This window comes from Pagrus pagrus (genome assembly GCF_965226575.1).
Source record: "Pagrus pagrus genome assembly, chromosome: 17".
In the NCBI taxonomy this organism is placed as follows: Eukaryota; Metazoa; Chordata; class Actinopteri; order Spariformes; family Sparidae; genus Pagrus; species Pagrus pagrus.
The window spans coordinates 5,546,110-5,573,328 of record NC_140201.1 but is presented as its reverse complement, the minus strand read 5'-3'; the positions used below and the strand labels follow the sequence as shown (position 1 = coordinate 5,573,328).

The following is a 27,219-nucleotide window of genomic DNA, read 5'->3' as shown; positions in this document are numbered from 1 at the left end:
AAAAACTACTCACATGTTACATAAGTAAAGGTAATAAAACCATGATGTGAAAATACTCCAGTACAAGTAGTGGTACTGATAAAAGTACAGAGGGATGATCAGCAGAATTAAAGTATTAAAAGTACTCATCAGGAAGAATAGCACCTGCACCGTTTATATTATTATAATAGTATTATTATTACTGATGTGTTACTGAGTAAGCAGCAATTTCATGTTGACTTTAAGCGGATCAAGGTGGAGGAATTGCATATCTAGCCTGACCTGGAAACGCCTCAGGACCCCCAGAAGAGCTGGAAAACATTGTTTGGGAGAGGGACGTCTGGATGGATGGATCATTTTAGGTTATACAATATACAATATTCAACCAATATTTCTTTCTGAAATGTGGATGTGTGAGCTTCCTTTCATGTTAAACACAAGAGAAACAGTATCTGAAAGCTGTCAGGAAGTGTTCCCTGCTATGATGTCATACCTGGCCAAAAAATGACAGGATATATCTGTTGTGGTTAAATAAATGAGCAGCATGAGTTTGACACATCTTTGAGCTTCCTTTCTTGATAAACACAAGATGACAGTCACATTTTCAGCTGTCGGGAAGCTTTCCCCCTGCTATAATGGAGTTTTAAGACAATATTAAAACAAAATAAATAAATAAGCATTAGGATTTGTTCTTATTTAGTCTTAAATGTATTTTTACCTGTTCTCTGTGCTGTGAAGGTGTACTTGTTGAGACAGAAAGCCATCACTCATAGTTTATAGGGGACAAAAAGAAAAAATATGATAGATGCATTCAGTTTTTTTTCAGAATAGTTGCATATTCCAAAAGTCAGCAGTATTCACAATGAAAACTGTCACAAATACAATTTTTAGGCTATTTATTGATAGAAGTAACATGATTTGGTTCTATTAATTAAAAGAGACATTTAAAAAAAAATGCTTGTTATCTTATTTTCAAAATAAAACTTCACAGCCATGAAATATAATATCTTTCACCTTCAGGGGAAAAAAGAAAAATATGATCAATATGTCCAAATATTGAGACTTTTGAGAATCAGCTGCATATTCATTAGCCTATGAAAGGGATTGGATAAGAATGTCAATGTAGGCCAATCAGAGGCTGAGCAGGGTGAAGGCAACGACAATTAGCCAATCAGAGGAAGAGTACGACGACGGCGACGAGTCGTAGCCAATCAGAGGCCGAGGAAGGCGGGTCTTAATCAGAACAGGAATGGCTTTCAAGCTGGACGCTGAGAGGGAAGATGGCTTCACCTGCGTTAGCTGCACTTGCAACTCTGCACGTTTCTAACATGGGATACTGAAGCAAAGGTAAACGTTACCTGTTTTAAGGATGTGTTCATTTAGCTACACGTGTTCAACTCAAACGAAACGCACAAACTGGTGACAAACAACACTAGCTTACTAGTTAATGTTAGCATGCTAGCAAGGCATGTGTACAAACTGAGAGTAAACAAGAGTCAGATTCAACTCCGTCCGAGCAAAACTGGTTTGATATAAACACAGTTAGACAACGCTTTACATACAGGCAACAGACAGCTACTACCTCTACCGCTGCCTTCATTATTTGGTCATAGTTTAACACATAATACCACAAATGAATTTCTGTACACCCAGACTGCCTTTGTAGATGGTATTGACAGATACATGAGACAGGAAGTCATGTGTTGTATTTCACTTGGCAATAAAGAGGTAAATCTGGTTTTTAATCTCTTTGCTTTTCCTAAAATAAAAATGTTAGATGACAGGCTGTTTTCTCTACTACAATAACGGGTCAGCTAAATCAGCATTATGTAGAAATTGGCATTTTGTGCCATTTGGCAGCCCCCACAGTTTCTGAGTGCAACAACACTGTCCTAAATACCAATCCCAGGTCTGCAACACTAAAGACCACCATGTAGGTGCTAATTACAAACAAAACTCATTCGGTCATAACAGTGTTATGTGTTGAAAACCTGTATGTTGAAATAAACATGTATGTAAAGCTGTGATCCTACCCTCTGACGTTATATAGTGCAGAAACAAGACACATTCATCCTATTACAAGACACTGTACAATCAACGTGATTTTGAAGCTGTTATTTTAAGGTTAACGAGTTACATTGTGTTGCTTTAAAACACAGAACAATGAACCCAAACCCTCTATTGTCTGCCATATCTCTGTTCAGTAGATCTCATGTCACATGAACTTAATGTAGCCTTTTTGGAAATTTTGCAGCAGTCATGGAGAAGCAGAAAAGGCAACTGACTCCTAAGCAAGATGCCCTGAAGCACATAGTTGCTTGTAGAGACAAACCCTTTCTGGAGGAAAGGTATATAGACTCCTTTAAAGGTAAGTAGTACATTTCTGATAATAAACTCTGTATTGATATTGAAGGTATTTCTGTCATTACTTGACAGTAGACTGTAATAGTCTGTCCGTCTGAACCTATTTTTTGTTATTTAATCTGAAAATATACTTGTTTGGTCAAAGTATAACAATGATGGTCATGGCAGTTAACACTGGCTGTGGTACCTGGACCAGTATTACACTGGACTAATGTTTTCATGTTAATCTTTGCTTCTCAAGGGAGAGGAGTATTCACCCACAAGGCCATTGCACCTTCCTCATTTGTTGTTGAATATCGGGGGGAAACCTTTCCTTGCAAAGACACAAGGCCTGAGAAGAAATGTGGTGACAAATTGAAGCATTTTTTGATTGAGTTTTCATGGAAAGGAGAACGCTGGTGGTGAGTTATCTGCTTGTTGTTCACTCTTGTCTTAAAGAGACCTGGCTGAATTTTAATAAAGTGCGTTTTGCTTGCAGCGTTGATGCTTCGACGGAGGATAAGACACTTGGAAGACTTGTGAATGACGATCACACAAGTCCCAACTGTGAAATGAAGAAAGTTGTTTACGAAGGAAAGCCACACTTGTGCCTGTTTGCAGTGAAAGAAATAACTCCAGGCGAGGAGATAACTTTTAACTACGGGAAGTCCTCCTTTCCGTGGCGCTCAAGGGTAGGTTTGTGTCAGTTGTCAGTTTATTACAAACACCTAGCTAACCTAATGCAATCTCATGCAAAAGTCCTGCAATGCATGCATGAAGGTTATAACGTTCAGTTTTTGTTTAACTGGTTTCGAGAGGTGTTGCTTGAGAGTTTTTTAATTTAATGGTTTTATTATTTTTTGCCTGTATTTATTTATCTGACTATTTATCCACTTTAGTCCTATTATTAATTAATGATAACCCTTAAAGTCTTCATACATCTTGTCAACAAGGTACATTTTAATTTTGCGGTACGCAAAAAGCGAATCAGATTCGTCGTGTGTAAAATTGTAGATTGCTATCCAGGAAATTCCTAGCATCAAATTTTGACACTTGACTTTTCTGTTGTTCTTAACATTTTCAGGATTCCTATGATGGACCGGGTTCTTCGAAAGAAGACTTTTATGCTACTTCAACCCCAAGGAATAAAAAGGTATGTAAGACTACATTTCGTGCTTTCACCAACATGTCGATATTGTTTTATAGTCTTTTTTTATGACATACTGGCAGAGCTGTATGTTTTTCTGTATGTGTAATAATAAAGTTACCTACTTCATGAATAAAACTTGTTTTTTTACCTTATTTCCAGTTTGAGGTCTCAGAGGCAGCTTCTAGCTATGAAGATTCCGGCTCTGATGATGATGACAATGAAAGTTTTGCCAACAGCAACAGTCAGCTGGACTTCAGGGGCAGTTCACTTGCAGATTTGGATTCCTCTCAAGACTTGACACGACATGACACTTCATGCAGTCAGCAGGAGGATGAGGCTGCTTATGGCTCTGATGAACCTGACGGGGATGAAGACTATGTTCCCCGCAGGACAAGGCGAAAGCCCAAAGAGAGTTCTTACACTACTAAAAACTATTGTTATGCTTGCGGCAAAGGTTATGCTAAAATTGCTAGACATCTTTTGACACACGCTGATGAAGAGTCTGAGATCGCTGACCTTGCTGCATTACCCAAAAACTCCAAGGAACGAAGAAAGATACTTGATGAGTTACGGGTCCGGGGAAATTACGAACATAATCAAGAGGTTTTCAGGAAGAACTGTGGAAAGTTGAAAATGAGAAGACTACCGATAACCAAGCGAACAATGGAGATGAGTACTAAAGAACACATTTACTGTCCATTTTGTAAATGCCTGTTTAGACGTAATGAAGCGTGGAGACATGTGGCCAGATGTGCTTCTAAGACAGCGGCAAACTCTGCAACAGATGACAAGACAAGAGTCTTAAGTGAGATTGCTCCTGGTGTGTGGAAGATCCTACTAACAATGCAACAAGATGAGATTGCAAAGGCAGTTCAGAGTGACAACCTACTAATACAGCTGACAGCCAGTCTGATCGAGAAGTACGGATATAGATATGATTACATCAGACAGAAGCTGCGAGGAATGGGAAGGCTTTTGATAGCCCTGCATGAAAAGTCAATATTTAGCTTTGAAGATGCAATCAAACCCAAAAACTTCTACAAAGTTGTCGAGGCTGTCAAAGAAATGGCAGGTTTTGACGAAACAATGCAGAGCTACAACAAACCAAGCATTGCTTTGAAATTAGGACATTCACTCAAAAAAATAGGCGCCATTGTCCTCGCTGGAGTTGATGGCAATGAGCAGATGATGAAAGACACAAAGAAATTCATGAAATTATGCGCAGGAGAATGGAGTGAGCTTGTCACCAAAACAGCCGTGGCTTCGTTGAGTGGACAAAAAGTAAACAGCCCGTCTACCATACCATTCACTCAAGACGTGCAGGTCTTCCACAGGTACCTGGAAAGAACATCAGCTTCTGCTATTGAAAGCCTGGAGATGGATGGAAACCCACAGGCCTACAGTGCACTCTGCAGAGTGACACTAGCACAGGCATCAGTCTTGAACAAATGTGCACCTGAAGTTTCAAAAATGACAGTCAAGACATTCCAGGAGAGGGACGACACCATTCGAGTGTTATCCAAACGCTTCATCAAAATAAATATTCCAGACAAAACTGGCCAAAACGTTGCGGTCTTGTTGACCTCAGATCTTGTCAGTGCAATAACGCTGCTTGTGAGCAAGAGAGAAGCATGTGGCATACACCAGGATAATCCTTTCTTGTTTGCAAAGCCGAACTCTGATTCTACCGGTATTTTTCACGGAGGGAACAGCATCAGGGCTTTTTCAAGTCTGTGTCGTGCAAAGAACCCAGAGCATCTCATGTCAGTGCATCTTCACAAGCACATGGCAAGAATCTTCCAGGTTCTCAACCTGGAGAACGACGAGCTCCATCATCTTGCTAAGCTGTTGGGCCACGACATCCGGGCTGACAGAGAATATTACAGGTCACCAGAGGCAGCTGTGGAGCTCGCAAAAATCGCAAAACTTATTCTGGCACTGGAAAAGGGTTCTCTGGAAAGGTTTAAAGGAAACTCTCTGGAGGAAATCGAGATTGAGGGTACGTGAAACACGTCTGACAGTTGTTTAGTAGAGACAAATAACAACTACAAGTGAATACATCCTGTATCTTGCTTTAATATTTTAAGATGAGTTGGAGCCAGATGTGGAGCAGGGCCATGAAGAATCAGAGCTTTTACCTCAGCAGAGTGGTATGTCATGAAGAATTTGTTATTTTTGGAGAGTGACACTGAAGTTGATCACGGACATTGTTGCATTGTTTCTTACATTTATATAGAATTTAGATCATCTCAGTCTTTGTATTCTTAAATTGCGTCTGTGGCCACAGTCTCCTAGCATCATCTTTATCACCATCATCCCATACCCTAGATGCATGGGGTTTATGTATAGGATCCATGTTTGACTTCTTCATGCTTAAATATTCATACTTTTGAAATAACATTTTCCAGATGCTGTGGAACAACAAACTGAGAAGCAGAGCAGGCAACTGACTCCTGAGCAAGATGCCCTGGAGCACATAAAGGCCTCCAGAGACAAACCCTTCCTGGAACAAATGTTTATTGACCCCTTTATAGGTTTGTATTTTTAAAAAAAATTTTTTTTTTTTTTTTTGCCATTTATTTTAACAGTTAGTCTCACTGAGATCCCTTTTTGAAGAGAGACCTGTGCACAAGAATAAACATATGCAGTGAAAGCATGGACAAACACAGAAATTGACAATAAGACATAATTTATGTATACAATACGGTAACCCTACAAAATAAAACAAATACTTGTATCATTCAGAGGTTTATGTTTAACATATCCAAAGGAACTTTATTTAATAACTGGGGTCCTGACAGATGGACTGTCACAAAACTTGATAAAAAACTTGAAATGTATAAATTTTTAATAATCATACTGTAGATAAAGGTTAATTTATTCATTATTTTACGACGAGCTTGAAGCTCATATCCACAGATATGTGAAAATGTTTTTGTTCACAGATGTTAAGTGTTTATGTTGCAAGCTGTCAATGATTGGACATAATTGGATAACTTGTTTAACTTAACTGTTTTTTTTATTGCTGCCTTTAAGGGAGAGGTGTCTTCACCCATAAAGCAATTGAACCGTCCGCCTTCGTTGTCGAGTATCGTGGGAAAATCATCTCTCAAACAGAAATCAGAAAAAAGAATTGTGGTGATGCTCTGAACAATTATATGTTTGACTTCTCGTGGAATGGAACAAACTGGCGGTGAGTTTACTTTGAATATTTAAATTTTAGTTTTTGTTTTTAAATGATCTATATTGGCTTATGTTTAAGAGAAAAGGTCAAACTCACTTTCACCACTACACCCTCCTCTATTCATGCTGCATAGGATTCTTGTGAGGTTTCTCCTTCATGAGTGTGAATTTAGAAAATGTAAAATGAATTGTTTCAAATACAACAGGTGCCTTGATTGATAAAATTGCTAAATATTCAACACTCTGTTGCTACCATCAGTCAGTGTGATAAAATAGTAATCTAAAAAGTGGTTGAAGTTTCATGAAGACTGTGTTTTTTTCTTGCAGCATTGATGCTTCGAAAGATGATGGGTCCTTCGGAAGACTTGTGAACGACGATGACATAAGTCCCAACTGTGAAATGAAGAAAGTTGTTTACGAGGGAAAACCACATTTGTGCCTGTTTGCAGTGAAGAGAATAACTCAAGGCGAGGAGATAACTTATAACTACGGGGACTCCTCCTACCCATGGCGGTCAACGGTTGGTGTATTTTCTGCTATGTGCCTTGTTTATGTGCATTATGTCATAAATAATTAAAGTATATCTGTTGATATCTGTTGCAGATATGTCTACTAGAGTTGTGACTCATCTGCTACCCTCTAAAAAATATTTAAAAATTCATTAATTTATTTAATTGTACATGTTATCAAAAATAACTACCTATTATAAGCTTTGTCAGAGTATGATGTATAACAGAAGTACTGAACCAGATGTAATGTATTGGATTTAAATGGTTTAGATTGTATACGTGTACAACTGGGTCATTTCATGACTTTTCCATCCTCTTCTATCTACAGAAATCCAGTGAGGACCTGAAAACATCACAGATGGACCTAAGTGCTGCTGCATCTTCATCAGAGGATGAACGTGTAAGTGTTGAATGTATCTCCCTTATTAAGCACCATGTAGATGTGTGGTTGTAGAGTTAAGCATCGATGTTATGTAAGATTTGTACTCCTTATGATGTCACTCTGCAGCAAATGTTTTGAATTTTTAAGCTATATTCTTTCATATTATTTTTCAGGCTACAACTTGCAATTATTCTCTAGACTGTTTATACAGCCATTTTTTTTCTTGGCAATGTATAGTATGGGGAAATAATGGTCATAATATACTTAAAGCTGAGTTTGCTCAGGCGTGTGTGAGCTGACCAATCAGAGCAGACTGGGTCTTCAGGAAGCGGGCCATAAATAGACAGGAGCTAAAACAGAACATAGTAGATTCGAGTCTTGTTGTTTTGTGTTAAATAAAATTACTTGTTCATAATTCCAGGTTGAGGACTCGGCAGAAGCCACCAGTTCTGATGAATCATGCTTTGATGACGACTACGTACCTGATGATGAACCGAGTAGCGATGACAGTTTCGCCAGCAACAACAACGGGAGTCCCAAATTCAAGAACGGTCCAGATCCAGATTCTTCTAAAAAGCAGCGCCTTGTGCAACAACCCGCCAAAGCTTCAGGCATCCAGCAGGGGGAGGACGTGGCTAATTACAACCCTGACAGTTTTACCTCCGATGAAGAGCCTGAAAGTGCTACCCGCAGCAAAAATTATTGTTACGTTTGCGGGAAAGGTGTATTTAAACTTCCTCGTCACCTTTTCACCCATAGAAATGAAGAGCCTGAAATAGCTGCAGTGTTTGGCCTGCCGGTAAACTCCAAGGAGAGATCTATGATACTGAATGAGTTACGAAACAGAGGAAATTTCCAACATAATGAAGAGGTTTTGAGGACTCGCCGTGGAAAACTGAAAGTGAACAGAAAAAGACCAGACAAGCGAACCGATGCAAAAGCATTTGCTCTCTGTCTATATTGTAAAGTCATGCGTAGTCGTAAGGGCATGTGGCAACATTTGCGAAGGTGTGCTGCAAAGAAGTCCTCAAAATATCCAACCCCTGGCCAGAGGAAAATCTTAAGTTTGGTTGATGCTGCACGGTCAACAGACCCCAAGGAGGTCTCATCAGATGTGAAGAAGTTATTAGAGAAACTGAAGAATGATGAGGTTGCATCTGTAGTTTTGAATGATCCCCATATACTGCAGCTCGCACAGTGTTTTTACGACATGAATGAAGGTAAAAATAAACGTGGCAGCTTTACACATAAGCTGAGGCTAATGGGAAGACTCCAGTTGAAATTAAAAGAAAAGTCAATAAATAGCATTGAGGATGCTGTCAAATCTCAAAACTTCAGCAAAGTTGTTGAAGCGGCCAGAGAACTTGCTGGTTTCAATGAAGAAACAAAGACCAGTGACAAACCAAGTGTCTGGAAGCATTTGGGATATTTACTTAAGAAAATTGCCGGCATTAACTTTGCCAGGGCTTTGAAAGAGGATGCTGATAAACAGAAGATGGATGAAGTGGAGACATTTATGAAGTTGTGTGATAAAGAATGGGCCTTTGTCCGCCGATCAAAAACAGTGAACAACACACCAACCATCCCGTTCATTCATGATGTGCAGCTTCTCTTTCAGTGCTTGGAAGAGACGGCAGCATCTGGAGTTGAAAGTCTGACGTTGTACGAATGTCCTCCGGTCTACAATGCACTTCTCAGAGTGACAGTTGCTCAAGTGTCGGTCTTGAACAAACACATGGTGGAAGTTTCAAAAGTAACACTAAAGTCATTCAATGAGAGGGACAAGACTGAGCCTTGTGAGGACGCTGCTGTTTGCCAGTCACAGTTAGATCAGATTCTCTCCAAGCACTCTGTGAAGATCAATGTCAGGAACAGCAAGGGCAAAAAGGTTGCCGTTACATTGACCACCAAACTGCTCGATGCTTTAACACTGCTTGTGAGCAAGAGAGACGCATGTGGTGTACATCCAAACAATCTCTTCCTGTTTGCAAAACCTACTGCCATGTGGCTGAGCTTCTACCAAGGACACCTGTGCTTCAAGACGTTTGTAGGTCGGTGTGGCGCAAAGAACCAAGCGGACCTCAGGTCTGTGTGTTTTCGTAAGCACGTTGCAAGATTTTTCCAGATTCTCAGCCTCACGAATGAAGAGCTTGATCAGCTAGCCAAACTGCTGGGCCGTGACATCCGGACTGACAGAGAGTATTATCAGACGCCTGAGGCTGCAGTCGTCATTGCAAAACTCTCAGAGCTACTGTCAGCAATGGAGAGCGGATGTCTTGAAAGATTTGAAGGAAAATCTCTCGAGGAAATTGAGATTGCAGGTATGTGTCCAGTTCAGTACTTAAAGGTGCTCTGTGGAGTTTTCTTTTAAAGCTACTACAAGGAACTTTGATTTTTTTTTTTTTTTAATTCTGGCGGCCTCTTTGGACAGAAGATGATAATGGTGACACAAAACTTTGTTTTAGTGCTGTAGCATCAGACTACAGAGCAGCTTCTGTCCTCAGGCTGTCGGACGCCTCAGTTCGTCCTCACTAAATGCATTGCTTTTGTCATTGAAGTCTAAAACTTGGTTACTGCTTTTTGAAACTAGGTTTAATTACATCCTTGTCACTTGCCATAGGTGGGAAGTTACAACATAAAAATACTTTGTTTCTGTACTTAAGTACATTTTTCCTTTGAATTATATTGATTCAAAGACTTATTCATTTAGCTTCGCTCAGAAATGTCCTACACACAGTCAGACCGGAAGAGCCTATGTTTACATTTTTAAAGGCAAAGTACACATTGACTAGTACAAAGGATATTTTTCTGTAGTGTTCAGGTTTTTTTTTTTGTAGTTACGACTGATACTGGGGCAGCACAAAAAATCCTTTTAAAGAATGTCTAACCTGCCAAACAACATTATTATTATGTGGTATCAGAATTATTGTGTCAATGTCACAATATTAGTTGAAATCCTATCACCCAATCCTGTTGGTACTACAGATGTATACATATCTTGCTTTCCTTTGAAGATGAACTGGAGCCGGACATGGAGCAAGACATTCCTGAGAAATGTGACGCTGAAAAGGATGAATCTGATGTTGAAAACGACAACTGTGATGCTGAGGAGGACAAATCTGATGTTGAGAAGGACAACTGTGATGCTGGGGACGACAATGAAGAATCAGAAGGTTCTTTACAGCTGAGCGGTATGTGATGCACAGACTCCAAATATCCAGTGAGCTGTATTTTGTAATCTTTTAGGGGTGCAGGAGTCACAGTCCTGGTCAGAGCTGTTGTAAATCCGTAATAAGAGTCGGTTAGGAAGCTAGAAAATCATTGGAGTCAGGTGACTCAGATGGCTGTCTCAGAGATTTAGTTTGGATTTAAAAGAAGCCCTATAAAACGAATAGAGAGGAAATGTTTGACTTCTTTGGTTGAATGTAAATCAAATAAGGAGTGAAGGAGAAAATTGTAGATCATCTTCTCACATAGCTGTACCTCTATGTCTCCTCCAGGTGTTTCCTCCTCAATAGCCTCCTGTTCAACAACTAAAAAAAACAGCAAAAGCTCCAGATTTCCCATTCCCTTTTCTGGTTGTTCTCTGAAGAAGCGTGGCAGAGGCAGGCCCAGGAAGCGGGAGAGTGAAAATGCGGCTCCTAAGTTCAAGGATAAGGGCGCTGAGAAGACTGACTGGCCAGAGGAAACGCCTGAGAGCTATGATGTGAACACACCAGAGAAAACATTGTCTCATAGCAATGAGAATGCAACGAAGATGTCTTTCAGTGATGACGATGAGGACATGAATGTAGACTTTGACATGGACTTTGACTCCTTTTCAACAACTGAAAAACCCAGCAAATGTCCCAGATACTCTCCCAGTCCCATCTCCGGTTGTTCTCTGAAGAAACGCGGCCGAGGCAGGCCCAGGAAGCAGGAGAGTGAAAATAGCTGCAACTCTTTGTCTCTGTCAGGTCTCTCCTCCTCAAAAGGGTCCCTTTCAACAACTGAAGAACCCAGCAAATGTTCCAGCTTTTTTTCCAGTCCCATTTCCAGTGGTCCTTTGAAGAAGCGTGGCAGAGGCAGGCCCAGGAAGCAGGAGAGGGAAAATGCGGCATCTGAGCTGAAGGATGTGAGCACTGAGAAGACTGACTGGTCAGAGGAAAAGCCTGAGAAAACATCGTCTCATAGCAAAGAGAATGCAACAAAGATGTCCTTCAGTGATGACGATGAGGACATGAATGTAGACTTTGACGTGGACTTTGACACTGATGAGGACATCAGAAATGAGGAAAATGTTGGAGATGGTGACACAAATGACTCAGATGTACTAGATAAGACCAAGCAGGACAATGACAGCAGTGGTGCTAAGAAGACCGACAGCGCACCTGAGAATCACAGCACTGTTGCAGACCTTGTAGAGAGCATGGACATCGATGCAGCTAACCATGTGGAGAAAGATGATCCGAAGAACGGAGCGGAACAAAAAAGCTGGAGCAGAAGTTCCTCTGTCACTTTAAAAACAGGTAATATCTTTTTGGTGTCTCATAAAATCAATAGGACACATGACCGTGAATGTCTGTACCAAAGTATGCTCCAATCCAATAGATATTAAGCTGTTTCAGTATCAACAAAGTCATTAGAATTTTCTCCTCATGGGATCTTGAGCGTCTGAAGTAACGTTCATGGCAATCCATCCGATAGTTGTTGAGATATTTCACCCAAAAACAAAAGTGTTTACACCTTGACGGTGTTAGAGTGGAAGTCGGTAGACTTCAACCTCTGTAGATCATTAAAATCTGCACAAACTTCCATGGCAATGCATCCATTAATATATTAATTGAATTTTAGAAGTATAACAAGAACGTTGTTTTACACCCATATTTGATTTTATTATTTATAGAAAAGAACAAATTACAAGCTGCAATGGCTGGCATGAAAGAGGTGAAGATATTGATCCCAAAACTGGACATTGTGAGTATCTAATTTCTCTCCACTTTTTCATATTATAATAAAAACTGGTTCAAAGTATGAATTAAAACCTTCTTTATAGATAGGGTTGGGTATTGTTAAGAAATTTACGATACCGATACCTTGACTTCGATACTATTTCCTGAACAATACTTTGTTGAATACCAATTTTATGAAATCTGTTTTAACAAAGGATTAATTGCATTACACACAACGTTTTTCCTCCGTGTCTGAGACAAGCAGGCTGCATGCTTATTAGCTCAATGATGCTGATGAGATCAACTCCTATTGTTCTGAAATTTGGTATCAAACGACAAGACATTTTTCAATACTTGATAGTATAGTATACTCTTCTGTGGTGTAATGGCTGATGTGACCATTAGTATAAAAAGTCTCAACAAGACTTGATTTTCCATTTTAACATGAAATTAATCATTTGCTGAACATTGTTTGTCGTGTTCCAGGCGAAGTTGCTGGATCCAGCCCACATTTCCAGGTTATCATCTGTGTGTAATTCTGTCAAGCGACCGCTGAAAGATCAGACCGTGCATGATGCAAACAACCAGAGTCCAACAACGTTCACTAACACAGACGACAAGACGAAGCCGAGTGATGCAAAAGTAGGGGCACACTTCTTCTAAGTTGAAATGATAGACTGTTCATCAGGTGGACATAGCATTTATAAGAGTATTTAGTCACTGTAACTGTGAAAGATAATTTAAAATTGAATCACTATGAAGTCATTTTTGTGTACATACCATCTCAAATCTGAAAGATTACGTGTTTTTCATTGAGAGCTGGTATGAGCTGGTCGATTGTTGCATTATTTCTTCTGCACACTGCAGAAAAAAGAGAAGATTTATCTGCAATTTCATATTTCTCACATATTTAAGTACTTTAATGTATTATTCTTAGTTATTCAGCCACCAAGAATACTCCATCTTCAATTATTTATGTACCAAAATAAAAATAATTACATAATAACCACATAATTTACAGTTTAGTTTAAATCAGATATTACATGTTCTTTATTTCTACTGCATATCAGACAGTTCAGATGACCTGCTCGCGCTGTAAGAAAAGCATGATGAAGGGTCAAACAGCTTTCCAGAAGAAGGGATTCACAGACGTCTTCTGCTCCAGAAACTGCCTGTTTGAAATGTTTCCCATCAACAAACCAGCAACGAAGACCTGCCATTACTGTCAAAAGTGAGTATGTGAAAAACATCCTGATCATGTCATCATATCCATCTGAGTAAACATTGTGTCAAAGTTTATTCACCACATCAAAAGCTGATATTGTAACAAACTGTTTATCATCTCACCTGCTTGTTCTGTCAGGACGATATCGCAGCCTCAGGACCTCATCATGGCTGCAGTGGACACTAAGGGAACTATGAAGGACTTCTGCAGTGTGACCTGTCTGTGCTCTTTTAAGTCCGAACCTGAGTCCAGCCAAACGCCACCATCAGTCTGCAGCATGTGCTCCAAATCCTGCACTGTAAGCAAAAACAATTTTTCCTCCAACTTTAAATCATTGTCAACAAAACTGCTGCAAAGTCTTTGTTGTACTCACTGAGAGTTTATCATTATCCTCTACAGACCGCATGTGAGTTCACACTGTATGAAGTTGTCCACAAGTTTTGCAGCGGCTCCTGCTTTGACAATTTCCGTAGGGACAACACGGACATCTGTGAGAACTGCGGCACCACCTGCACCAAAAAACCACTAATGGTGAAGCTGGAGGAGGAGACCAAAACCATCTGCAGTGGCACGTGTCTGGACGAGTTCATGGAGGTGCAGAAATATCCAAACTAACTACAGCCTCATCCATCCGTGTTAAAAATAAGCAAAAGCATTACCAACAGTCTAATCCTGAAAGAATAAACGCACTGCTTTTACATTTTTGTGAATAAAATAATTACTTTTTCTGCCTTTCTTTTTCTGTTGATATGCAGAATAACAAGACGCCCTACCGGTGCACCACATGCCACCTTTCTCTACCGTTGTCACACATGGTTCATTCCAAAGACAGTGAGAACGTGGTGGAGCTGTTCTGCACTCGCACCTGTGTGACGTCATACAGACTCGCAATAGAATACAAGCTTCACGGTAAGAGAATAAGTTTACACGTCCTCCTCTTTTCACCGTCTTTGGCCTCTTTAGGAGGCATCAATATAATAATAATAATAATACATTTTATTTGTAAAGCACTTTTCATAAAGTAATCTCAAAGTGCTACAGAAACCAGAAACAAAATAAACAAAAGACTAAGAGAAAAAAAATCAGACACATTAAAATCAGCAGTAGATAAAACAGCTAAAGGGGGAGATTAAAGTGCAGAGAGAGAATAAAAACATCTAGGGACGACCTAGGTAAGCCTGCCATATCAACGACAACACAGCATTAAAAGACACAAAATGACCTTATGTCTCCAAACAACTACATTATTATGTTAAAGTCATTCATCAGATGTTTATATAGTGCTCATAAATGTGAAATGAGGGGGTGAGTTTATGCCCAGTACCTGTATTTGCAGTAAACCACCTGTTTCACTTGTTTTTGTTTTGACCTTTCAGGCAGGGAATGCTCAGCTCGGTTAAAAAAGAGGAAGAGAAACATACAACTGAAAGAAAAATTGACTACTGTGAGTATATTTCAATGCATTAAGCAGAACAGCCGATGACAGTTCGTCTGATTCAGTCCTATTTAAGCAGGTTTACATGTCAGTCCGGGGACAGCTTCTAACCACTGTACTGTAATTGTCCCACAGGTGGACTCCACTGTAAACAGAAATGTTGCATCTCCAGCTGCTGAATGGGACATACCAACAATCATCATTGCAGACTCATCCGTTGTGTGTTGCCTCTGTGGAAAGGAACTGCCAAAAGGACAGACGCTTTACCAGGCGAAGAGCTCACCAGAGGTTTATTGCTCAGCCTCTTGCCTCTCTAAAAGGCATCCCAACTACAACTTAAGCGTCAAATGTTGCTACAACTGCCTTCAGTAAGTCCAAAACCAGTACTGTGATTAGTAGGATTGAGCAAGTACTGGGAGGAAATGAGTATCTGTAACAGATCACGTAGTTTTACGAGTAAAATGTGTGAATATTTGTACTCTTGATAAAGGAAATCCTCATTGGGGAGCTGACTGAAGTTTGATCATTCAAGTTTATAAAATACTTCTTCTGTAAATAGTTTTCTTAGTCTTGGTCATCCCATATCAATTTCAGGCTTAAATTAATAACTTCCAGTTTGTCCCACACACTTCTGGTTGAAATCCTGTCAGATTATGGATACACTTACAGATAATGGTCTGTAAGTGCTCATCCTTGCATACTTGCTCATCTCTGGTGATCAGCTAGCACACACTAGCTTAGATTTAGGAGGCTGAGGTATTGCAGGCGAACCTATTCTTTTAAAAAACAAGGTCTTTGTCAGAACAAAGCTCTCACTATGCAACTGACAGAATCTCATCTTGATCTCTCTCCCTCAGGGTGATAATGCGACCTCACAACATGATCCTGACTCCGGTGGATGATTCAGGAACTATAAGGGAATTGTGCAGCAACAGCTGCCTCGCCTCTGTCAACTCCAAGAGGAACACTGCTAAGTGTAGCATGTGCGCCAGACTTGCCTTTGTAAGGAAAATAAATGCTTTAAACTTCTATTGTAAACCTTTATTTCATTGCACAATGATTTTAAATATATGACATTAAGGACACATATGAAAAATACATGTTTTCTCTGTTTACAAAGATTAGCCTGCAGTAACATGCACGTCCTCTTTTGTCCTCTTCCTCAGTGCAAAGTCAGGCAGAGCCTGGATGGCTTGATGCTTAGGATGTGCAGCGACGCCTGCTTCATCGACTACTACAAAGTCAACAACCTCCCTGTGTTCACCTGTGACATCTGCAGCTCCGTCTTTATCAACAAACCTCTCATGCTGAAGAGGGAGGACGGCAGTAAAACCATCTGCAGTGAAGAATGTCTGGTCAAAGTCAAAGAGGTGTGGAAATCAGACGTTTTGTTCATGGCTACGTCTTTCGACCAGGACAGAAAACGTTAAGGAGCTGCAGTTGGCATAACTTCCACATTAACACTGAAGAAACTAACACATTATTATGAAACATTGAAGATCCTGCATATTACTAAGCTAGAAATAGGCAGCGTCAGCTGATCAAATATCAAACGTAATTGTTTATTTGCTTGCATTTTGCACAGGTCGTGGTTTTATAACTGTGGCCTATCGTGCACTCATCTCATGATCATATTAACGTGAGGAAAACATTTGTTTCTTGAGACAATAAGAGATAAATTGAAAATATTAATTAAATTAAATATGATAATTGATATATTCAGTTATATTATAAATAGAGCAGTGATTATTTGCTCCCCTGAGATACGTGCTGGTATTTAAAGATGTTTGAATATTAAACTGCACATCAAAACCCCTCACATAATTTTTTTTGATGACTTTACAGAAGATTGATACTCCTCAGCTGTGCCCCATGTGCCAAACGTCCCATCAGATGTCGGACATGATTGAAAATAGAAATGACGAGGGCAGTTTGGACTTCTTCTGTAGCAACAGATGTATGATGGTGCACAAGGCTCAGTCTTTCACTGTTTCAGGTACTACAATCATATCTCCTCCCTCCTCTAACACTTTCTCTCTCTCCACTGCATTATGTTTTATATCACAAAGGTATTTTTTAACTGAAATACAGAATAACGTTTGAGCTTTGACAGCAGTTTACAATCAAAAGAGAGAATTGGTTGCATTTGGCTGCTTACCTTGCTCAGTCATAATTTTCATGCATAGATAGCTTATCCCATATACTCTAGACTGGAGGATACTGTTTTTCTCGTGTCTCTAGCTAAAAAAAACATTCTCTTTAAATCAGAATTTGACTAATTTTTACCACGTCTTTATAGAAAGGAACAGCCCGTCACTGAGTGAAGAAGACATTAAAGAAGTGAAGCCATCACTACCAAATCTGGGCTTTGTGAGTATTATGTGCGATATTTATAATACACAGATGCAAGGTCTGACATAAAACCACATTTCTGTATAACAATGTGACCGATTTACTAGCTGAGAAGTAATATCACTAGAAGATTATTGTTCTCGAGGGTTGAGTTGCAGTGTGTGCATGTTTAGAAAGTAAATGATCACAATGATCTGCACAGACTTCTCTGTTGTAAATTTTAAACAACTAACTCGGTCACTCTGTTCACTCCTCAAGATAAAAGAAGAGCCTATTGATGAAGAATACAAACGATATCTCTCATTCTCCATATCAGCAGAGGACATCAAGGACGAGCCTAAAGTGGCAAAGGTAGGACACATGATACAGCTCATAGGATGGTAGATGATGTTGCCGTCACTGATATTGATGAGTAAAACAGGAGCAGACACTCAATAGTGGACATATCTAAATGCTGTATCTGTACATCAAAGTCCCCTGACTGCATCAACACACTGTTCTGGTTTTGACAGGAGGACTTGAAGATTGGTTCAGTCTTCTCCTTCACGGAACAAGACACATCCACGGTGCCCACTGAGACCAAAATGGATTTGCCTGCGTCTTGCTCCAACTGCAAAAATGCACTGGTGGACGGAGAGACCGTTTATCAGAGGAAGAGCCATCCAGATATCTTCTGCTCATCTCCCTGCCTTTTGAAATTTTACCAAATGAAACAAGCTAAGAAGACCTGCCACTTCTGCCTTCAGTGAGTCATGCAGTCGTTTAATTCAATGAATTTTAAATGAATTTCAGCTGAATGTACATATTTTTTTCATTGAGCTGATGTCATCTCTCCTCGTTCTCTCAGGGTGATAACAAATCCTCAGGATGTCCTCCAGGCCCCGGTGGATACTGAGGAGACGATGAAGGATTTCTGCAGCCAGGCCTGCCTGTCTTCGTTCAACTACAAGAGAATCACGTCCGCCAAAATACCCATCAAGCCAGTCACGTCACAGTCACAATGCAGCATGTGCAGCAGATATTGCATTGTAAGATACAAGGGAACACATTTAAAAAGATTAAATTATAAGTTTTTCTTTATTGTAATAATACATGTGGTTAGGAAACATGATTCTGGGAAGCTTCTACAATGAGCCCCCGGGTTTATATGAATAATGAATCACAAACTGTCTTTTGTTTAACTTCTTGCAGAGCAGACATGAGATCACACAGCAGGGCGTCGTCCACGAGCTCTGCAGCGACCCCTGTTTTCTGCGCTTCTGCAACATGAACAACCTGTCCGTTTGTGTGAACTGTTGCTCCCACTGCAACACACCTGTGGTGCTCAAGATGAAAGATGGCAGCAAAAAACTCTGCAGTGTAGAGTGTCTGACGCAATTCAGAAAGGTAAAGAAATCTTTAAGTATCTGTCTAATGTCAAGGATTAATTAAAAAAATATGTTTTTGCAAAAATACGGCTGGAAACAATGTTTAGTCAAGTTTTTTGCTTAACTTTATGGTAATGAAACAGATTTATTTAAGTAAAAGGCAGTGATGAAGTAGGATAAAATAACAAAATTTAAAAGAATACTGTAAAGAATATAACAAAAAGAAAAAAGTCCTTTATCTTTGTAAAAAATCATTGTTATGATGTTGTGCACTACTTCTGGTGTGGTGATATAATATCCATGCCTGGGCTTAATATTCTCTCTGTACTGTTTTATTACTCTGCAGAAAATCCAAACACAGCAGCCGTGTGCCATGTGCTGCACCCCCCGTTTAATGACAGACATGGTTGAAAACAAAAACAGTGAGAACGAGCTGGAGCTTTTCTGTACCACCAGTTGTGTGATGGCGTCCAAGATCCAGGCTGTCAGTGCGTCAGGTACTGGACTGTAGTTACTTTTCTCTCTGGTTTCCATAGAGTACGTGTGATATTATTAATTTCTTCACTCATTTGTCTCTTTTTCTCTACAGGTCTTCCATTGGATTGTGACCACTGTGGTAAGACCACTGTACCAGCCTGCCACCTCGCCATGTCAGACGCCTCCATCAGAAACTTCTGCACTCTGACCTGTGCCATGACTTTCAAGGTAATACAACCAACAGATTATATAGTGTTCAAACTCTTATTTCTTTGATTAAGGAACCAGGAGTAGTGTAAGAAGTAGCTGAATAGTAGAAGAACTCTTAAAATTAAAATATGTCATCATTATTAACCAATGAGTTTGTGGCTGAAAGGCACAAATGGAAAGTAAGAGACAGACTAGTTTGTATAGAATATTGTCTTTCTTTTAATTGGTTCAGTGTCATGTTTTCATGTTACCCATCTGTGGAAAGAACCCGGTATGATAAAGCAAAATAAAGGATTTTGTGGTGTGAGGGATAAGTACTTATAGGGAAAGAATGGGAAGAGATGATGAACATGCTGTTGTTTTTATCAAATCACTACTGCTTACATTAAATTGAAGCACATTATCAACAATTCCCTTCAAGCCACCAAGACCAACGATAGATTTATCAGCTGGGATCGGCTCCACTCGTCATGCGACCATTTAAAGGATAAGTGAATATACTGTAGCTAATGGATGAACGTTACCCTGCAGCAAATACTGATTGTCGTTGTTGTCACCAATCTGCTGATTATTTTCTTGATTAATCAATTAGTTGTTTGGTCTATAAAATGTCATGAAATATATTAAAAAAAAATTAAAAATAGTTGTTGACGTCCTCCAAGATATTCAGGTCAAGATATTCAGATCAATTTGGACTTCTCAGAGAGACTACTGCTGCCAGTGACATGTTTCATAGATGGTCTGTTCACTCTTTCACACTAGGTACCAAATCTGTCAGTTTGACCTTTGCACATTTTTTTGCTCTTTTTGCCACAGGAGACGCAGAATGCTGATACTAACCCACCAACAGCCTCCAACCAAACCCAGTGTGATTTCCACAAACCACCAGAGAAACTGCTTTGTGCTCAGTGTCGGCGCATTTTAAAAACTGCACCCAAAGTAGTCCAGAAAAAGGTTTGTTGGATCTGTCGTTTTAAGATAGACTAGGCAGCATAAAGCTGTCATTCTGTGACAGTATAACACTTAAAGAAGCAGGTCTGTGAATCAGCTGGGAAGGGCTGTGTGTGATCTTTAGATTCCCCTTTCTTCAACCACTATTTGTAAATCGACTAGTCTAACGTAGAAAATGTTAACATACACTTTGACATCGGTGTGAATATATTTGTGTGTTTGTGCGCAGGGCAAAATGAATTTTGTGTGTAGCCTGGCCTGTTCTGAAGAGTTTAAGAGGGTCAACAACATCTTGGGCAAATGCGAGTATTGTAAGAATGAAAGGATCATCAGAGACGTCAAGAGGGTCGACAACAAAGACTGCTACTTCTGCAGTGACGGTAAGAGGAAGACAGACAGACAGACACATTGATGAAGTGAAATTCAGGATAAAAAAAATCATGTAAATCCCTGATCCTCTCCTTTCTTTCCTCCCAGGCTGCAGGATGCTCTATCACCATGAGCTGGAAGAGAAGTGGGGGCAGTATTGTCACTCTTGTGCTTACTGCTTCTCCATCTCTAAGACCGTGGTGACTGCCCAGTATAAAGGCACTGAAGAGGAGTTCTGCTCTGAAGACTGCAACGCATATTACAACATGCTCTTCTGCCATGTAAGTACAGGTGCCCCAGGGGCTCTGGGAAATTGTAATAGGCATTTACATCATGTAGACCAAATAATTAATTTAGACAGTAATCAGGAAATAACCCAATAAAAAAAGATCATTAGTTGCAGCCCTACCTATGTGTAAGCAAACCAGAATGGGGAAGTTGTTAAGTCCCTCATTAAAATACTAAAGTGATGATGGTGACAAAGAGCTCTGTACACACAAACCTTTACGCTCTGCTTTCTCTCAGGTTGCCAAGTGTGACACCTGCGGTCATGAAGGGAAACTGAGGCAGAGTCTTCCCATCCTGGGAGAGGTCAAACACTTCTGTGACCTGAAATGTCTCCTGCATTTCTGCAATAAAAAGGTCCAGACGGTCAACACAGGTGTGTTTCACTGTTGTATAAACCTGATTCCTAAACAGCTGGGACGCTGTGTAAAACATAAATGAAACAGAAAGTGGTAATTTGCTAATTCTTTTAGTTTAAAGATGATGTATTCAATGTTTAACGTCATCAGCATTGATTTTTGTAAATATTTGATGGCGCAAAGTTGTAATCCGAAGTACGTTAATGTACTAAATCGATTGCGTCCGGGATTATAACAGGCACACTCTCTAACACAACAGGTTCATGTTCTAGTTAATTAGTTGTGTTTTTATTGCCTGACTGCTGCATGCTGACATTTTCTTGGGTCAGTCATTTCACACAGATATGATACTTGTTGAAGTTGATATTAAATATGATCTATAAAATGTTATGAGATAAATGAGTTGCAGCCTCTGCTCACTCCTCCTTTTCTCCTACCGACAGTCTCTTCACCTTCTAGACCTGCGGGCACAGTGGAGTCCTGCCCGGTCATCGCTAACGTCATCTCGCTTGCTGGCGCTTTGTCGAGGCGGCACAGTGCCTCTGCCAGCTCTGCACGACATGGTGCATTCTCACACACACACACGTTATGTATGCACTGTAGAAATGCTATTAATCATAAGACATTTTGGTGCTTCATATGCTTTGGTTCAGTTGTTTGTTTTTCTGATTCAATCTCTGCCATCTGTCCACAGTCCCTGTCTCTGACATTCAGACGAAGGTTGTTGGACATGTAAGTTTTCTCCAAAAACAAAATGATCCGTGCAAACCTGCAGTATATGCAGAACATTTGTGGTCCTTTTGAAGTTTGAATTATTCCTGTTGTTGTTGTTGATGTTGTTGTTGAAGATGTTGCCTTTTATTTGTCTGCTGCCAGGCCAGTGTTCAAACCGTCCCCAAGGAGCTGAAGAACAAGTCCATGCTCTGCACACCGTTGGTCCATAATAAAGGAGTCTCCTGTACAACACAGACCGTCGATACGGAAGCACAGACAGGTAAACTTCACTTCCAGGATTGATCTACACTCACCATCTTTTCAGAATTGAGAGTTTTGATGTTGTGTTGGTTTGTTTGTTTGTGTTGTATGCAGACGACTCTGGACCAACAGTCCTGCCTATCCCGGTGCCGGTGTTCGTTCCTGTGCCTATGAACATGTACAGCCAGTACACACCAAAGCCTGTGGGCCTGCCCATACCGGTACATATATCACTTCTGAGACCTCTTGCAAACCTTTTTATTTTGTACTTTTATCACAGACAAACATCTAATATCAGGGCTTTACACTGCATTCCTTCAATTTAGGGATCTGTAACATTAAGATTATGTATGTAAAACCCTCACACTACAGCATCATTTGGGCAGATAATCTGCTCAGACCGGCCTCAAATAGAGAACACCCCTGCGATTGTTATGAGGGGCGAATCAGACCCAAAATCTGCCCAATTATCCTCTTGTTTGGGGCCAGCATGAGGCGTCCTTGTGATCCAGCCATTTAACACACATAACAGCAACATCCTCAGTTTGAGTCCAGCCAGTAACTCGTACCAAAGTCTCTCCGCCCTCCCTTAGGTTCCTGTCAATCTGTGCCATCAAACCATTCAATAGATCAGGGTGTCTACAGGTCCTGAAAGGTCTTAAAATGTCTTCAGTATAATTTAAAAGATATAAAAGTTACTCTAATAACCTTATTCCTAAATAAAGGTACCTCTGAACAAGATTACATATACAACTTATCATTATATCTAACCACAATGCTTGAATAAGAAAAAAGATGATTTGTCCAAAAAAAATCAATCTTGAATTTGGTTTAAAAGTAGCTTGAAAAAGACCTTGAAGTCTTTCCCAAACTGTTTCCTCTGCAGCTGCCTGTTCCCGTGTTTCTTCCTGCGATGGCGAACACCCCAGAGAGAGAAGACGGGCAGAAGGACAGGGCGGTGTCAAAAGAGGGACAAAGACAAGAAATTCATACTTCAAAAGGTAAGACGTTTGATGAAAAGGAAGTGAAGTGACGATGCTGGTAAACTAAAACTAGATTTGAGGAAGGAAGGTAATAGATGTAGTAACCTAATGAGGAAACAGTTTCAGCTCTTTATTCACCAAGTTTATTCAACCAAAGTACACAGAAAAAGATGAAAATAAATCATTCTGTCACAAAGCAGAGCACCAGAGAAAAGCTCCATGAATTTTAGATTTTAGGCCTCTTTTGCAAACCTCGCATCAAAGCATAGGATTATCCAAAAAACATTGAATTTATTATTTTGTTTGGTCTTTATAGGAAACAAAGAACATGCAAAATCTCCATCTCCACACTGGTTTATCCTCAACTTTTCATCATTACTTTCAGAGCACAAGAGTAACTGTAGCGATGACCTGCATACAGATCATCACACCGCTTTCAAAGACCAGGAGGACTCATTCTCTGACACCCACAAAAAAACACCACAAGTGTGCGTGCCCAGCGAGCCTCATCCTGAGCTCCAAACTCCAGCTCCTCTTCCAGCTCCTCTTCCCGCTCCTGCTCCAGCTCCTCTTCCAGCTCCTCTTCCCGCTCCTGCTCCAGCTCCTCTTCCAGCTCCTCTTCCTGCTCTGGAGATGAGAGAGGATCCCCGCAGCTCACCAATCTCTCCTACAGCCCCTCCACTATTACAACAAACTGTGGAGAAAGTCCACAACAAGAATAAGGTAACCAACCACCTGGGGAATGAGTTTAGAAGCTGTTGTTTTATCTCTCTGTGGTGTAATCTCGTCTCTCCACTCTTTCCAAGGGTCGTAAGCTGCAGCAGTCGTCCAAGGCAGCTAAGGCCACGTCGAGGAAGCACCGCAAACTGAAGAGTCGTCGTGGAATTGACACCTGGAGGAGATGGATACAGTGGAGGAAGTCACAAACTAACCTGGACCTCGTTTCATGTATGTTTTTCTGTCTTTCTTCCTTTTTTTTTTTTAATAATTCAACTTTTAGTTGTCTTACCCTTTTACTCCAGACGGGGAGCTCTGGTAGCCAAATGTTTAAAGTGTATGCGACATACTTGCAACCTTTGCCTTTATTCTGCCTCTTCACTGTCTAATAAAGAGTAAAATAATAAAATATTATAAGTCAGTCTCATTCCCAAACATGAACTAATTAAACATACCAGGAATAAGAAGGCACAAGGGTTTCACTGCTGTCTGAAACATATAAAACATGGCTGACACATCCTTCTCCTGACTCTTCTATCAGCTCCTTCTTTGACGTTCAGCAAGGATGTTCATCACTGCTCCGCGGCCGAGCTCAGTGACGGCCTCTGTTGTTTCATCACTGAGGTGAAACGACCCGACGGAGCGCCGTACTCCCCCGACAGCCTGTTTTACCTCTGTCTCTGCATACAGCAGGCAAGATGACCGACAATGTCTATGACTTTCTTCTTTCCCATTCCAAACTTCTGACTTTTCATGGATATTATGATGTTATATTGTTTTGATTAAGATCACACACTTCCTGTTGTTTTGTCTGACTGTTGTTGTCTCTCTGTAGCACCTGTTGGAGAACAGTCGTATGGAGAACATATTCAGTGACCTGATCTTCAAAAAGTTCTCCGTTGGGATCACCAAGATCCTGAAAGGTTTCAAACCCTCAGTCACAGCCAGCGGTGAGTCATCAGGACTTGTTTTCTGCGTTGTCTCAACTCGGATTGACCAGATTTCAACACGTCCCTCTCTTCTCCTCTGCAGGTTTCATCTATTCCCGTGTGGAGGAGGAGTTCCTGTGGGAATGTAAACAGTTGGGGGCGTACTCCCCCATCGTCCTCCTCAACACTCTGCTCTTCTTCAGCTGCAAGTACTTCCGCTTCACCACGGTGGAGCAGCACCGCCAGCTGTCCTTCGCCCACTTCAGGCGCCGCACCAAAACCAACCAGAACAACGCCAAGACCAGCTTCCTGCGCTTCTACCCCCCGAAATCCCTTAACGAGGCAGAGTCAGGTACCGATATGGCTGAAGTGGTTGTACTGTAATAATATTAAGATCTAATAAATACTTTAAACATCTTCTTACAGTGTGTGAACATCTGTACGTTTGTGTACGTTTGTGTACGTTTGTGTTGTATTTCACCTACAGAATTTCTGTGTTTTTGTCAGATGCAGACGGCGTCCCAGCGAAGAGGCGTAAGAGAAATAAGAGTAAAGAAGACATCCTGGAGATGATGGAGAACACAGAGAACCCTCTCCGCTGTCCACTCAGACTCTACGAGTTCTACCTCTCCAAGTGGTTTGTAGCTTCATTATTTATTATTTTTTGGTTGAGTCGTGTTATTGACTCTTTATCTGCTGTATTAAGGGTTTGATGCCTGTAAACATTTGGACACTGGACTGTCTCTCTGTGGATCTGTCGGTCTAGACTTATTGACAATCTTTGCTTTCTCTCTTTCCATCCAGCCCAGAGTCGGTGAGGCAGCGCGCCGACTTGTTCTACCTTCACCCGGATCATTCTTGCGTTCCCAGCAGCCCTCTGTGGTTCTCGCCCACCCCTCTGGACAACAGCACGGTGGAGGCCATGCTTGTACGAGTCCTCGCCATCCGAGAGGTGCAGAAGGAAGATACAAGAGGTGTTCACCAGCAGATGCCAGATGACACAGCATTTATACTGGATAAGGAGGCGTCAGAGTGATGAGGAGCAGCTAGAGACATTTTTTATTGTTTTTAGACAATTGTGTTTCAATTTGGGAATCAGGTTACATTTCAAAATCTGTAAAGTGTGTGACAGAGTCAGAGAAATACCAGCCAGGACTCATGACGAGTAAACGGCTAACCTTCGTATCAAACTGTTTTGGACTCAAACAGTCAGAGTTCAGATAGACATCAGAGTTCATTGACTAGTTTTCCTTCAATTATGGGTAAATGCAGCCTTTTTTTAAACTCTTAAACCTGGCTGACTGAGCTGCTGCATCAAACCGCTCAGCTCCGTTCACTCCAGCAGCTTTCTGTAAGAATTCAGCGGTTAGAAGAGCGAAGACTGTAGCAATCGACTGTAGCAAATGTCCAGCAGCAAAAAATCTCTGTGCAGTGCAGACGTGTAGCTGAGCCGAGCTGCTGTGGCTTGTTAATTAGGCAGGACTCAATGTTTCTGCTTTCCTTTGTCTTTATTTGTTCGGCAACATTAAAAATCCACAAATTCTGAAGCATATTTTCCTTTTTTCTTTGTATTTTGGTGCAGAGTTTGTCTTGGGAAATGTCGGCTTCGTTTTAAGGCATTAAATATGTCAATGTATATTTCTCTGAAGCTGTCTAACTTGTATCAGACTGATTTTAGAGCAAATCTAACGCTGCAGAAGAGGACCAGCTCCTGATGTTGTTCAGCGTTTAAAGAGAAAAAGGAAGTCAGGAAGAGAAAACAGTTTATGTCAACTGCTGATTTACAGTTTTTTTGTTTTTGTCCCTTGAATCAATGAATGTTGATGCTTTCAGTTGTGACTTGAGATTTGTTTTTATTTTTGAATAATAAAAATACTGAATAGTGATCTTTGCTTTACCTTACTTTGTCATATAACTGCAGATTTTCACCTCTGTTAAATCTTTTTCTGTGTAGAGTTGGCGGCCATGTTGGTGTCGGTGACGTGTGTTGAGCAACATGATGTCGTTTCACACTTAAAAAGATGATACTTTTTCAACAAACTTCCAGCAGACTATCGACTTGAAAAATAATCTTTTTATTTCTCAAACATCGTGTGTTTACTTCATGG

The 27,219-nt window shown here is 40.5% G+C and overlaps 1 protein-coding gene across 3 annotated transcripts; it reads left to right on the top strand.

Annotated features, from left to right (window-relative positions):
• The first annotated feature begins 1,239 nt into the window (after window positions 1-1,239).
• LOC311272991 (uncharacterized protein) lies at window positions 1,240-26,997 on the top strand. 3 transcript variants are annotated; one of them, XM_084379805.1, is made up of 48 exons: window positions 1,240-1,326; window positions 2,237-2,347; window positions 2,585-2,744; window positions 2,822-3,014; window positions 3,407-3,475; window positions 3,632-5,471; window positions 5,560-5,622; window positions 5,881-6,006; window positions 6,509-6,665; window positions 6,983-7,175; window positions 7,493-7,564; window positions 7,968-9,867; window positions 10,561-10,737; window positions 11,047-12,054; window positions 12,432-12,502; window positions 12,964-13,119; window positions 13,548-13,708; window positions 13,841-14,000; window positions 14,102-14,296; window positions 14,458-14,611; window positions 15,079-15,146; window positions 15,273-15,505; window positions 15,995-16,139; window positions 16,304-16,507; window positions 16,983-17,133; window positions 17,437-17,507; window positions 17,748-17,840; window positions 18,002-18,234; window positions 18,337-18,517; window positions 18,681-18,875; window positions 19,203-19,353; window positions 19,446-19,561; window positions 20,360-20,497; window positions 20,724-20,874; window positions 20,972-21,144; window positions 21,389-21,524; window positions 21,951-22,070; window positions 22,202-22,239; window positions 22,384-22,501; window positions 22,597-22,703; window positions 23,369-23,483; window positions 23,851-24,188; window positions 24,272-24,413; window positions 24,724-24,875; window positions 25,018-25,132; window positions 25,215-25,463; window positions 25,619-25,748; window positions 25,916-26,997. In XM_084379805.1, the coding sequence occupies exons 2-48, from the start codon at window positions 2,239-2,241 to the stop codon at window positions 26,145-26,147; spliced, it is 11,259 nt and encodes a 3,752-aa protein (XP_084235931.1). In that variant the 5' UTR covers window positions 1,240-1,326; window positions 2,237-2,238; the 3' UTR covers window positions 26,148-26,997. The 3 variants fall into 3 exon arrangements, with proteins under 3 accessions (XP_084235931.1, XP_084235932.1, XP_084235930.1); XM_084379806.1 differs by having other exon boundaries at window positions 2,234-2,347; window positions 25,625-25,748; XM_084379804.1 differs by having other exon boundaries at window positions 2,234-2,347.
• Window positions 26,998-27,219: the final 222 nt, after the last annotated feature.

What these genes read in the sequence shown, in the direction of transcription:
- LOC311272991 (XM_084379805.1), top strand. Translation starts at nt 2,239, where the DNA reads ATGGAGAAGCAGAAAAGGCAACTGACTCCTAAGCAAGATGCCCTGAAG. An exon ending in GGAGGAAATCGAGATTGAGG is followed by an intron (nt 5,472 to 5,559) that starts GTACGTGAAACA and finishes TAATATTTTAAG; the next exon opens with ATGAGTTGGAGCCAGATGTG. An exon ending in CCTGTGCCATGACTTTCAAG is followed by an intron (nt 19,562 to 20,359) that starts GTAATACAACCA and finishes TTTTTGCCACAG; the next exon opens with GAGACGCAGAATGCTGATAC.